Source organism: Nicotiana sylvestris, chromosome 1, assembly GCF_000393655.2.
Source record: "Nicotiana sylvestris chromosome 1, ASM39365v2, whole genome shotgun sequence".
NCBI lineage: Eukaryota > Viridiplantae > Streptophyta > Magnoliopsida > Solanales > Solanaceae > Nicotiana > Nicotiana sylvestris.
In genome coordinates, this window is record NC_091057.1 from 103,850,907 (window position 1) to 103,864,243 (window position 13,337).

The 13,337-nt window shown below is 38.8% G+C and overlaps 1 protein-coding gene across 1 annotated transcript in view; it reads right to left on the reverse strand.

Moving 5' to 3' along the window:
- Positions 1-687: 687 nt before the first annotated feature.
- Positions 688-13,337, reverse strand: part of LOC104243583 (protein ARABIDILLO 1) — a 33,221-nt gene continuing 20,571 nt past the window's right edge. The window contains exons 6-12 of the mRNA XM_070166395.1: positions 6,795-6,882; positions 5,880-5,974; positions 4,950-5,013; positions 3,851-4,026; positions 2,041-2,262; positions 1,475-1,559; positions 688-1,374 (exon numbers count right to left, since the gene is read on the reverse strand). Of these exons, the coding sequence (XP_070022496.1) occupies positions 1,198-1,374; positions 1,475-1,559; positions 2,041-2,262; positions 3,851-4,026; positions 4,950-5,013; positions 5,880-5,974; positions 6,795-6,882 (907 nt within the window). The 3' untranslated portion in view covers positions 688-1,197. The remainder of the gene's footprint in view (positions 1,375-1,474; positions 1,560-2,040; positions 2,263-3,850; positions 4,027-4,949; positions 5,014-5,879; positions 5,975-6,794; positions 6,883-13,337) is intronic.

Below are 13,337 nucleotides of genomic sequence, written 5' to 3' on the forward strand. Positions count from 1 at the left end.
CTATACACTTATAGCCCGTTTAGCCAAGCTTCTAAAATCAGCTTATTTTGATAAGTGTTTTTCTCAAAAGTACTTTTTAAAAAGTGTTTTTGGTGAGAAGTAATTTATGTTTGGCTAATTAATTTGAAAATCACTTTTAAGCAGTAATTAGTGTTTGGCCAAGCTTTTGAAAACTGCTTCTAAGTGTATTTTTCTCAAAAGTGCTTCTTAGAAAAATGCTTTTGGAGAGAAGTTACTTTTTTCTGCTTCTCCTCAAAAACACTTTTTTTCCTTCCAAAAGCTTGGTCAAACACCTCAATTTTTGGCCAAAAGTGCTTTTAGCCAAATAAAGCACTTTTGGCCCAAAAAAAAAAGCTTGGTCAAACAAGCTATTAGTATTGTATGGCCATTTTACCAATGCTAGCCATTTAGAATTAGACCACTTATCTTGGCCTCTAAAAGCTCAGTGGCCCTTGGATATTCACTTTCATAAGTTGAAGCTAACATTGCAAAACTTTGTTTAGCAGTAATATATTTTTGATAAACGTATTTGGGCAACAGCAAACCCAGTATATTCCCACAGGTGGGGTCTGCGGAGGATAGTGAGTATGCAGGTCTTACCCCTACCTAGTGAAGATAGAGAGGCTGTTTGAAAACGTATACGGGCAAAAAGGATAAAACTTAACATACTTGAAAGACACCATCAACTTTCATCCAAACCACCTTAAAACACAGCTACTATATCATAGAAATTCTTTGAAGTGTTTGTACAGAAATAGTCAGCATGCTAATGTCTCTGCAAATCTATAATGTACAGGTATTGAACAAACTGCCAGGGTAAATTAAAATACAAAAACTGAAAAATCAACTGGACTTCGAAACTAACGCCTGCCAATAGATCTATTAAGCCTAAAGCTTAAACAGACACAAATAATGACGAAAATAACTAATAAAAAGGAAGGGGAAAAAATCACACCCTATATACCCAAGAAATAAAACTAGAAGAAACTCACAAGAAGGCAGACATTTGGGTAGAAAAATAAGAAGCCTTTGCCTCTTCCCAAAAGCCAGCACCATTAGTTTCAGAACGCTAACACAAACTGGAAGCATAGTGCCAATGGCACCGAGAGGAGTATACCTACCACTACTGCTGAGTAAAGTGCCAATGGCAATGGCCGCAATGCACAAGCCTAGGATCATAGTAGTCTTCGTCAGGCCTTAGTTTGAGGATTCTGTATGATGGTGCTCCAAGTTCCGAAGTACAATCCGTGCAAAGATTTTGGCTTCGATAGGGGCACTGGCTGCTGCTGCAGCAGCACGCAAAATCCTTGATGCTCCGGTATTCTGCAATAAGCGGACGTGATGTTGTGCATGCCGACCACCTGGGATTGTGAACTAGGAAAATGTAAACACAAGATCAGTTAAGTTACCAGTTCAAAGTATAAAAGCTGATATCAGAAAAATGGCAGTGTCACTCTCAAAGAGAATCATTTACCTGAAGAAGGGCAAATGCAGCACATGCTTTGAGAATAGAAGAAGAATTTCGTAACATCGTAACAAATCTTCCAATCTCAGCTCCACTGAAGAGGTAGTTTAAGGAAATCATTAATAAAAAAAGGCAGAAGGATAGCTAAGAAAATTAACGAGGGAAAAGAAGATGAAGATTCAAAAAGGCAAGAGAGAATATTTGGGACCCAGGGGAGTTGCTAAAACAGTTAAGCACCACAAATTTCGATCTTGCCACGTCACAACATGGTGAAATGAAGCAATGTGTTGAATTTCATAAAATTGACTCAATAAAGTTTTCTATGTTGCTTCCCCAGGAAATGTACAGGCATTAAGCCCTAGGATTCTCGATGAGCTAGAGACGGCCACCTTTTTCAGAGAGTGAATGATGCAGACTGCTGACGCAGTAAATTACACACACGATGAGATTTTTATGACAAGTGAGCTTATGTGTACAAAACATCTTATCAGTAAGTATAAGATAAAAAAAATTCAGAAAAGGATAAAGAGAGGGAGAAAGAGAGAGTTGAGGGTGAGGGGAGGCAACATACATACCTGCACCTTAGATGACCTGCTTCATGAATACGAGCTGATTCTGTAACTTGAGTTAATGGTGCAGGGGCAGATGATGCAGCAGCAGCTGAAAATGCTTGTGGATCAGAAAATGCAAGGATGAAAGCTTCAATGTTCTTTAAAGCCATTCTTCGAGCTCCATCTAAGTTTACACTCTTAGAGGTGCTATCTGAAGAAGTTCCCACAAGTGCAACTTCATCCATTCTGTCAGAAAGAGGAAATGACATTTTAACTTTTACGCACAAGGAAAGAATGTATCAACGTTCCAGAATGCCTCAAATCATTTCTTTTTCCCTTTGACAAGTGAGAACATCTCAAATCACTTTGTTCAACTTTGTTTTCCTATTGCAAGCACCCTTAGTGAAGCAGTTGTATTTTAAAGATTTCAGCTGAATCCTCTTGGCAGTATGTCCTCTCCCCGTTTGAAATCCAATTACAAGAGTTCCTTTTTTGTTTAGCCTCTCCCATGGAGTAGGTCCATTGTCTATTCACAAAGTTTTATAGAACATGAAAAAGAAAATTTCTGAAAGCTTGAACAAATACACTGATAAACAGAGATTACACAAAATTTATTTTGATTCTGACAATTGGATGCACATGCGGAACAATGACACGTTTTGAGAAACCTACCTTAAATTTTACTGTAGATGCAATATTCAATCAGATTTTACGTTCCAAGAAAAAAACGGAAGAGCAAAAGCATGAAGAGGAGGATGATTTCACATTACCCAGCAGAGTAAGCAGATGAACCACGATTCTGTTAACCGGTAAAAATATACAACAGAGGAACATGTCTATCTCACTTTTCAATATACCACCTATTACCTCTATCCACAATTTTTCAATTTGCTTTGTGGGAATGCCCCATTATTTGGTCACATTTCTACAAAATAGATCTTTTCAATCATAATCATCCGTAAACTTTAAGTGGACGAGCATGATTATTGGAGATCAAAACTTCTACTTTCCTCTAAATTGTGTGAAAAAGCTACCACAAAAGTATTCTGGGTGAAGCAAGACATATACATCATAACCAATCCATATGAGAGTATTCTTAGATGGGCATAAACAGCACCAGAAGTTAACTGTCGACAAGAAAAGTCACATGAGCTTGTCCAGTGAGATTTATCACAAGAAAAGCTAGCTTCTCTATCTCCCACATGTCGTCAAACTCGCTTGGGTGACAACCGTCAAAGTTAACTAAGCCCTTGAACTCCTCTACAGGCTACTATATCCCCATTCAAGCAACACAATTACATCCAAAGGAATCTCGAGAACTGGTTCTCTTCAACTGAGATCTACAGAGAAGTTTTCATGAGATAACGATGTGCTGCTGACGGATTTCTTTTCTCTACTACATCCACAAGTAGCCATTCATAGGCACATAACACCCCCCCCCCCCCCAAAAAAAAAAAAAAAGAAACAAAACCTAGCTTCCCAGGTAAAAATCTTCAAATGACAATGCCCTACTCCTCAATCTTAAACAGCTCAGACATGAGACACCTAAGGAAGAATGGAAACTGCATACTTGTTGAGCATAATAAAAGACGAAGAGACCTTGCTCCAGTTAATTGTCTCCTCTGAAACAGCTATAGCTAGATTGGATTGCTAAATATGATGTGAAAAGAATGCCAGAAATAAATGGCTTCTGGAAAATAAATATCGTCCTAAGACGGCTCTCGTGGAAAAAAAAAGAGAATCATTCAAAAAAATCTATACTAAATAGCATACCGTATGTAGCATAGGATGCTGTTTAGTATATAGTTTCACGGATGAAGACATTGTCAAGTACCTTCCATCAAACATATAAGACAACGCCAATGCAGCCATAAAGCGTGCCATTTTTGAGACAGATGACGAACAGAGATGAACGAGGGCAGGAACCCCTCCTTCCTCCACTATACGGAAAGCATTACCAGGGTTGAAAGCAAGATTCCAGAGAGCCCCAGCTGCAGTCTCATGGACATCCTGGAAAGAGGAAATTTTAGGAATATACAAGCATAATAAGCCTCATACTCCAGAAAGCAGAAAAACTTATTTGATTCAGAGTACATGCCAATCAACAAAGCAGTGGCTTCACAGGTTAGTTTAAAACCGCTTGTAGGTACATAAACAAATGTCAAATGTATGCTACATCTACAGATCGCAGTTTAACCAAAAAAGCATCAGCGATTATGTGAAAGACGCCATCAGAACTACTACCCACTTGCAGCTCTTGTACTTGGATACTTTAGCACTTTCAAGGTGGAATTAATAACAGCTCCAGTAGCCAATATGCAACGGAAGAGTTTAGACCTAAAACTACTCCAGAGTACAGAAAGATTCTAAATACTACATTTACCTATTAAACTATGCAACTCTGAGGAACATATATTTTTATTAAAGCCTAGCCATCATTGGACAGGCTGGTTAATTCTTCTTTTTAAGCTTGAAGAGCTAGCTAACTCCGGCTAAAAAATTTCCAGAGGAAAATGGAAAAACAGTTTACCAATAAATGATACAACCTTAGATGCAAAAAAGTGATTTACTTTCCCTTTAACATAACCATGTTGAGGTGCCAAAATTAGTAGTAGCATAATAGCAAGGTACTGAGAACCACGGGTCGATCTCCCTAGAAAAGATTTCTAGCTGCCGAATCTATATTTAAATTTACAATCTGTTCTGAAACAAAATAAATATAGCTAACTGTTAAGCATGAACTTAAAAGATATACAAGGACCCAATTCAATTACATTTTGAGGAAGGGTGTCAATTGTCATAGTTCAAGAGTAGTAACTAAAATTAACAAGTCAACAAATTAAGTCTTCACAAGTCGCAAACAGCATGGAAGAGCAAGAACCAGGCAGGCAAGAAAAACGTTTCTATAGAAGCCTCACATTATAAAGATTTACCTCAGCATCAGATCGTGCAAGTGCTATAAGTGGCGCCACACCTCCTTCTCGTCCAATGGCAATACTATTGCAGGATTCAATAAATTATGAATTGGATTAATATCCAATCGAGTAAAGAGAAAGCAAATTGTGCAGTTGCAACATGGCTATAAATTTTACCATAAAGCAATAGGCAGAAACATGAAGAAATGAACTTTCATATTCAATTAGTACGTTGCAACGCTCAGGACATAGTGGTTTAAGTTATGCTCATCTCCATCCAATTTTTGTTGGCATCATGCTGTACGTGTACACCTTTCTGTTACCTACCCAGAGTAAATGGTGTGTAATGTAATATGGCAATGTTGGAGAAGAATTATTGCGGTGACCTTAGTAAGTTATGAGTTAAAAATGATTATGGGATACGAAGAGGTGGTGGAAGATAGAGTTTGGGATAGAAAGATGGGCATAATAACAAAATAATCCAAACTCAGAGATGAGGGTGGAAAGAGGTGGTGGCAGTGCCAGAGCAGGAGATCCTCTAGTTGTACATGGACTAATAGTACATTACATAATTTCAAGAAGATTTTTATGAGGTTTATCAGATGGATTGAGGTTCAAATATGGTGTCTATTAGTCCTCTTCGCATCCCCCTTGGATCCTTTTTGATAAAACTGTTACCTACCGAAAAACTAAAATAAAATAACAAAGGAAACAAACTACCTGACATACAAAAATAAATAACTACAGCTTTATTTTTTTTTTAAAAAGGAAAAGCTATGATAGCCATTCAGCCTGATATGGTTCATAGATGCAGCAGGCAAATTGCCTGTACAAAGATCTTCGCAGAGATTAATAAAAGGAGAAATAGGTTCACGCAGTATGATACCTATGACAAAATAGATATACTAATCTAGCATCTGCACCAAAAAATCTAATAATTTTACAGACCTGTTTGCTTCTGAGACAGACAATCCCCACAAAGCACCAGCAGCCCTCTCCTGCAGACCAGGAGAAGCATTTGCGCATGAATGTGCAAGAGCAACCTGGCAAACAGGCAAGATAAAAGGAATACATCACTCTTCAAACTTAGAAAGGAACACGGTTCGGAATTCTAATATTCTGTAGAAATGTATGGATAAAGAAAGAAAACCATCATTTCAACGCTCATTCAAGCAAATCAAAAAAACCGAAACCGATGTGATACCACATAATTAGTATCATGTACAGCAACGGCCGGCACAGAATTTGCCAGCAGTATAGTGATTATTTAGCAAATTCAAGTCACAACAAGCAGGATTGCTTAGAAGTCAGTGATGGAGTTATCATTCTTGGATAAGGGGATTTAAAACCATGATGAAACCATGACAATTTCACCTTTATTTCCTCGACAACATCAGACTGCTAAAGCCTATTAGGAATTAATGTCCCCTTAACCAGAGAAGAAGCTTTTCTCCACTAGTTTCGACATACAATACTTGCTCCCTCAGGCATCTTTGTTCCCGTGAACAATATGGATGCTGATAATGAGTGATGCGATAATGTTGTCCAGGATGGGTCACGAACTGATGAAACCCTGACTAGCAAAAAGATAAAAGTCTAGTACCAGTATATTTAGGCTCCTTCCACTTTTCAGCTGAGCATTCTTAAACTACAAACTAGACCAAGTCAGCAAAATGTACAGTAAATTTGGGAAAATATTATCTTGTATGGGAAATCTGTGACTTGGTATGGAAACATGACACTTACAACAATTCTCAACTCCAAAGCTCAAGCTATTGCCATGTATGGAACATTGTATGTCCATAACTAGTAGTTTCACGGAAACTGAAAATAGTAAGGCCCAAAATTAGATTAACACCATACCAAAGCCTCAACACCACCAGCTGCCGCAATTGCTTCACGATTTCTGTCATCAAATGATAGATTCCATAACGCTCCAGCAGCTTCTTGCCTAAATCACAGCAAGGAAAGCAAAATAAATGAGATACAAAATATACTTGTCAAAGAAAAGCAATGAGATATGAAAAATGAACCTAAGGTGACAGGTGTTTAGGATCATGAATTCTGTTTCACATTGTTTATGCAGAAAATCTGACTTTGAAACTAAAACCAAAAAAAGGTTCCATGTATGCCAGCTTGAAACTAATAGAATCTAGTAAGAGTGGAACACTCAAGTCAAGAAATTGATGCATTAACATGTTAGAATGTGCTTATATTAAAATGTGTCTAGATTTATCAAACTTGAGGTCTCCGTGTGACATATAGGTCACGGGTTCGAGCCTACTTATCAAAAAGAAAAGGTCACGAGTTCAAGCCGTGTCAGCCACTAACGATTGTGTTAGCACAAGCTGCCTACATCAAACCCCTTAGGGTCCGGCCCTTCCCCGGACCCTACGTGAACGCTAGATACTTTGTGCACCGGGCTGCCCTTTTTTTAATCAAGCTTGAGCTGGAGATCAATCTATAATATTACATACAATATTGTATATTTAAATGTAGAATAACTACTTGAGTTGTTAGACAAGTGACTAATTACTAACGACATACTCCCTATGTCCCATTTTATGCGGCAATGTTTGACTGAGCATGGAGTTTAAGAAAGAAAGACTTTTGAAATTTGTGGTCCAAAACAAGTCATAGGTATTTATGTGCCTACCCCTGCAAACAGCTCCGACATCAGATCTCCCACGCGCCGCCATGCGCCGGCGAGCACTCCCACACGCGCCGGTGCGTGAGCCTAATCCAGGCAACTTTTCAACTTTTTTCTTCAGGACAGCCTTTTCATCACCCTGTTCCGACCAAACCCTTCCTTGCAGATCTAGATTCCGACCACTTTTAGTTTTCTCCGGCGACGTGAAGCTTTTCTCCGGCCATTTTTCAATCATTTTTCATTCAGCTTCAAAACAAAATTCTCTCTTCTTCTTCTCAAGCAGAATACCATTACAGGGAGCCTCTCAACGGAGCCAAACATCTCCTTCTTCGGAATTAGCATTCACCAACTGTGATTACTACCAAACACCCTCTATAATTTTCATAACCTGAGCAACGGGTAAGTACATTATGGGAGACAGCAGGATATAATTCAACGCCGGATTCAAATCTTTTGACATCACCAGATGGAACTCCAACAAAGATATATTGTTTGAATGAGTAGAGAGAAGCCGCAACATGATGAGACACTTATCCATGGGTAGAAAGTCAATGGAATGGATTTGCTTTGTACTTAAAGAAGCCTCGACAGATCAAAAGAATTTAGTGAGGAGATGGAAGTATAAGGACCAAATGACAGAACATTTCTGCACTAGGAAATTTAACGCTCATGGAAGATATATGAGTATTCTGTCACTAAAGGGAAAAGGGAGGTCAGTTATTATAATCCCAGAGTTAGCTTTGAATGCAGGCTGGAAAGACATAGCAGCTAAGAGAGAGATTCATCTATCATGCCCCCAAGCTGAATACCACAGTACCACCCAGAAACACTGTGGACAACTATCCTTATGTCAAAGCAGTTAAGGAGAGTAAATGAAAATCCAATACCCTTCGAGAGGCAATGTCAGTACAAACAATGGAGATATCTCTGTTTTGGAACCTCCAGGAGCGGAGAACACAGGTTTACTAAAAAGATGCATTATTTGGTATTTTGGGAAAGGAATCACTGAGAGACCCACTTTAGCAGACATAAGGCGATGGGCTACTGCTTCATGGAACAAAGCATATGGAGTCAACATGTATGAAATGACTGGCAACATGTTTCTATTTGAGTTTCCGAATAGATACAAACAGATTCTGCAAGGAGATTGGAGATGGAAAAAGTTCAAGCTTCATCTGGAATGGTGGAACTACACTGCTGGATGCATTCCAAACTCTCAAATTGTGGAAACATGCTGGATCAGAGCCATGGGGATTCCTTTACATCTGTGGTCACAAAAGATCTTCAAAGAAATAAGAGATATCTGTGGCGGATGGATAGCTACTGAAGAAGAAACGGATCTCAAAAATCACCTTAAGTGGGCTAGAATTCAAATTGTTGGTGACGGCAGAAAGATTCCTAATTATATTGGGATTGAAAGAGAAGGGATCAAATTTTTCATCCCAATCTAGGCTGAAAAACAGGCAAGATTTGAGCTGAAGTCGTCGGAAACACACATAGCTTTGGTGCAGAGAGAAACATGGGCGACCAAATAGGATGCACCATATTGCAAAATAATAATAAGGGAAAGGCACAGGTGCAACATACGCAAGGTTCAAGTTCGACAAATCTATGCATTAATGTGGCGAATAATGAGCTGAAATCAAATGAGTCTGATTTGGCTGCACAAGTCATTTTTAATGATCTCTCGTGTGAGGCCACTCATGAAATTAGGCTGACGACTTATATTGAGGAACTGGTGTGCACCTCTTACTTGAAAGTCAAAGAATCCAATCCAGGGGATCCAATTCCCATTGCAAACCTTGAAATTATGCCACAGGCAACACATATAAGTTGCGATCAACCAAAAGGTGAAGCAGAGATAGGAATACTAGGACAGAAGGCGAGCATACCATAAACAAAAAGATGGGGAAGATAAAGTTGAAAATGCATTGGAGCACCAACAACAGTTAAAGCACTTCAACTCTATCCAAGATTGGGAAATCGAGGAGGTTACTCCTATATCAGTACAACAACACAATCTAGTAATGGATAAAGAGATGGATGCAACACTGTTGGTCCATCAAAATATGATCAAACTGGGAAAATATTTAGAGTAGATTTTCAAGGCCATGAAGAAGAAGCATTGGAGTTACTAATACAAATTGACAGTTGCAGACAAGTTAGAAGAGTGGAGACAGAGATGGAGGTGAAGAAACAAAGATTCAAAGGCTCACTGGAATTAAAAGGATTAACCTCCTTTGATGTCAAATTCAAGAGTGATGGGAAAAGGAGTAGGGGAAGATATCTATCTATTATTGCAATATGAAGATCAATTTAATTTCATGGAATGTAAGGGGATTAAATGACAAGAAGAAAAGGGAGATCATAAAAAGTCAAGTGCTGAATTGGAAGGCAGACATTATCTGTATGCAGGAGACAAAAGTGGATGGGGATATCAAGGAAATAGTCAATCAAATTTGGGGTGGGAGATGGGTAAAGTACGCATGTTTAGCAACTAGCGGTACGAGAGGGGGATTTTGTTATTATGGGATTGCAGAGTATGGAAAGGGGAGGTGTTACAAACTGGTGCATATACTTTGACATGCAAGTTCGAGGCTCTTTTACAGAATTTTCAATGTCATATGACAGGAGTGTATACTCCAAATTGCAGAATAGAAAGAACAGTATGGAGAGAAATTGGTGCAGTGAGGGGATTGATGGAAGGCCCTTGGGTAGTCTGTGGTGATTTCAACATCACAAGGTACCCTTCTGAAAAAACGGGAATGCTCGAGGAGGTCCAGAGAGATGGTGGAATTCTCGGATTTTATAGAAGACATGGAGTTGATAAATCTTCAACTCGAATGAGGCTACTATACTTGGTTCAAAGGGGATAATCATACAACCGCTTCCATAATTGATAGATTTCTCATTTCAGAAGAATGAGATGAAAGCTTCAAAAATATCAAGCAAACTCTCCAACAAAGGATGATTTCTGATCATTCACCAGTGGCTCTATGATGTGGTGCCTAGGAACAAGCTAAATCATACTTTAAGTTTGAAAATTGGTGGCTGAACGTAGAAGGTTTTGATGACAGAATTAGAAACTGGTGGACATCTTTCGAATTTCCAGGAAGACCAGACTATATTTTAGCCTGCAATTTAAAAGCTCTCAAAGGCAAGCTAAAAGAATGGAGCAGAAGTTGTAAAGGAAATCTGGGATTGCAAAAATCAAAATTGTTGAGTCAATTGGCAGGTTTTGAGGCAACACAACAATTAAGAGCTCTGACAGAGGAGGAATCAGTGAGGAAGGCAGCTACCCTCATGGAGTTTGAGGATCACCTCAAGAACGAAGAAAGTGCATGGAGACAGAAATCAAGAGCTCCGTGGCTCAAAGAAGGGGATAGGAATACAAAGTTTTTCCATCGTACTGCCAATGCACACAAGAGAAACAGCAATATTGATCAACTAATGATTCAAGATGAAGCAGTAGAGGAGCCAGACAGAATAAAGAATGTAATCATTGAATTCTACAAGGGGTTATACACAGAATCTGAAGAGTGGAGACTGACATTCAATTTCAGAAACAATCCAAAAATCTCTGAATCAGAGAAGGAGTCTTTACAGAGTAAATTTGAGGAACAAGAAGTCCTGAGCTGTTTGAAGATGTGTGCAACTGACAAGGCCCCAGGTCCAGATGGATACACAATGGGTTTTTTCATTAAGTGCTGGGATATTTTGAAGCACGACATCATGGAGGTCTTCAACAACTTCCATTCCCAGGAGATGTTTGAGAAAAGCTTCAATGCAACATACATAGCCTTGATTCCAAAGAAGACAGGTGCGAAAGAATTGAGAGATTTCAGGTCAATCAGTCTGATAGGGAGTTTCTACAAACTGCTCTCAAAAGTCTTGACTGAAAGACTTAAGAGGGTGGTAGGAAAGCTAGTAGATGCTCAACAAATGGCTTTCATCAAAGGAAGACAAATAATAGATGCAGTGTTGAATGCTAATGAAGCTATGGATTCAAGAATCAAAAAGAAAGAACCCGAAATCCTATGCAAACTAGATATTGAGAAGGCTTATGATCATGTCAATTGGAGCTTTCTACTGAAATTGTTAGAACAAATGGGTTTTGGGCAAAAATGGATCGTTTGGATGAAATTTTGCATATCTACTGTTACATTCTCCATTCTCATAAATGGATCTCCTGAAGGTTTCTTCCATGCACACAGAGGTCTAAGACAAGGTGATCCTTTATCTCCCTTTCTATTCATTATAGCCATGGAAGGACTAAACAACATGATTAAAACGGCCAAAGTCAATGGATGGGTTAAAGGTTTCGAGATTCACAGGAATGGGGCAAGCAGTCTAGAGATCACACATCTTCAATATGCTGATGATACGCTAGTCTTCTGTGACGCTAAAGAGGAGCAACTTAGGTTTCTAAGGATCATCTTGGTCTTATTTGAGGGAATTTCCGGACTACACATCAATTGGAGAAAGAGTCATATTTATCTCATTAATGAAGTTAATAACATGGAGCAACTGACACAGACAATGGAAGGAGAAATCCCCACCAACTATATACCTTGGGATGCCTCTTGAAGCAAGATCCAAATCCAAAGAGATCTAGAATTCAGTCATTGAAAAGTGTGAGAAGAAGCTGTCAAGATGGAAATCGCAATACCTATCAATGGGGGGCAGGCTAGTTTTAATCAACTCAGTATTAGACTCACTTCCTACTTACATGATGTCTTTATTCCCAATTCCTGCCGGAATCATACAGAGACTGGACAAACTCCGAAGATCCTTCCTTTGGCAAGGGAATAAGGAGAAAAAGGTCTTCCATTTAGTTAAATGGAAGACCCTCACAATGGCCAAAAAAACAAGGTGGTTTAGGAATAAGAAATTTAAAAAATCAAAGCAAGGCTCTTACAATGAAATGGCTATGGAAATATTCTCAAGAACCTCAAATTTTATGGAGCAAAGTGATCAAAGCTAAGTACGGTGAGGAAAATAACTAGGTGTCAAACAAAGTCGGTACATCATATGAAGTTAGTGTGTGAAAATCCATCAGAGAACTTTGGCCTATAATGAAGATTCACTCTTTCATAAGAGTGAACAACGGAAGGAACACATCATTCTGGAATGATAATTGGTTGGGACATGGAAACCTAAAGGAAAGATACCCTGATATGTTTGGTTTGGCACAAAACCAACATAGGACAGTAGCTGATATGTGGAGTTATCAAGGATGGGAACTCACTCTTAGAAGACAGTTGAATGACTGGGAGATAACAAGATTAGCTGACCTCTACAAAGAGCTTGAAGCATTTAAAGGCTTACAGGAAGGGGTGGATTCACTTTGGTGGCAGAGGCACAACAGAGGGGTCTATCAGGTGAAGGATGTATATAAGATTTTGAATCAAAATGATCTTCAGATAGATGTTTGGCCATGGAAGCATATATGGAGAACAAAGATTCCATATAAGGTAGCATGTTTCTCTTGGCTACTAGCAAAGGAGATTGTATTAACCCAGGATAATCTTATAAAAAGAGGAATTTCTCTGTGTTCAAGATATTTCCTATGTGGGGAAATCGCTGAGACTGTTAGCCATTTATTTCTATATTGCAAGATAACAGACCAACTATGGAAAATCTTTATTAGTCTTAGGGGTATTTCATGGACAATGTCATGCAGGATTAATAAAGTTCTTTATAGTTGGGAAGAAGTTGGTGCTGAAGCAACTAACAGAGATAGATGGAGGACTGTC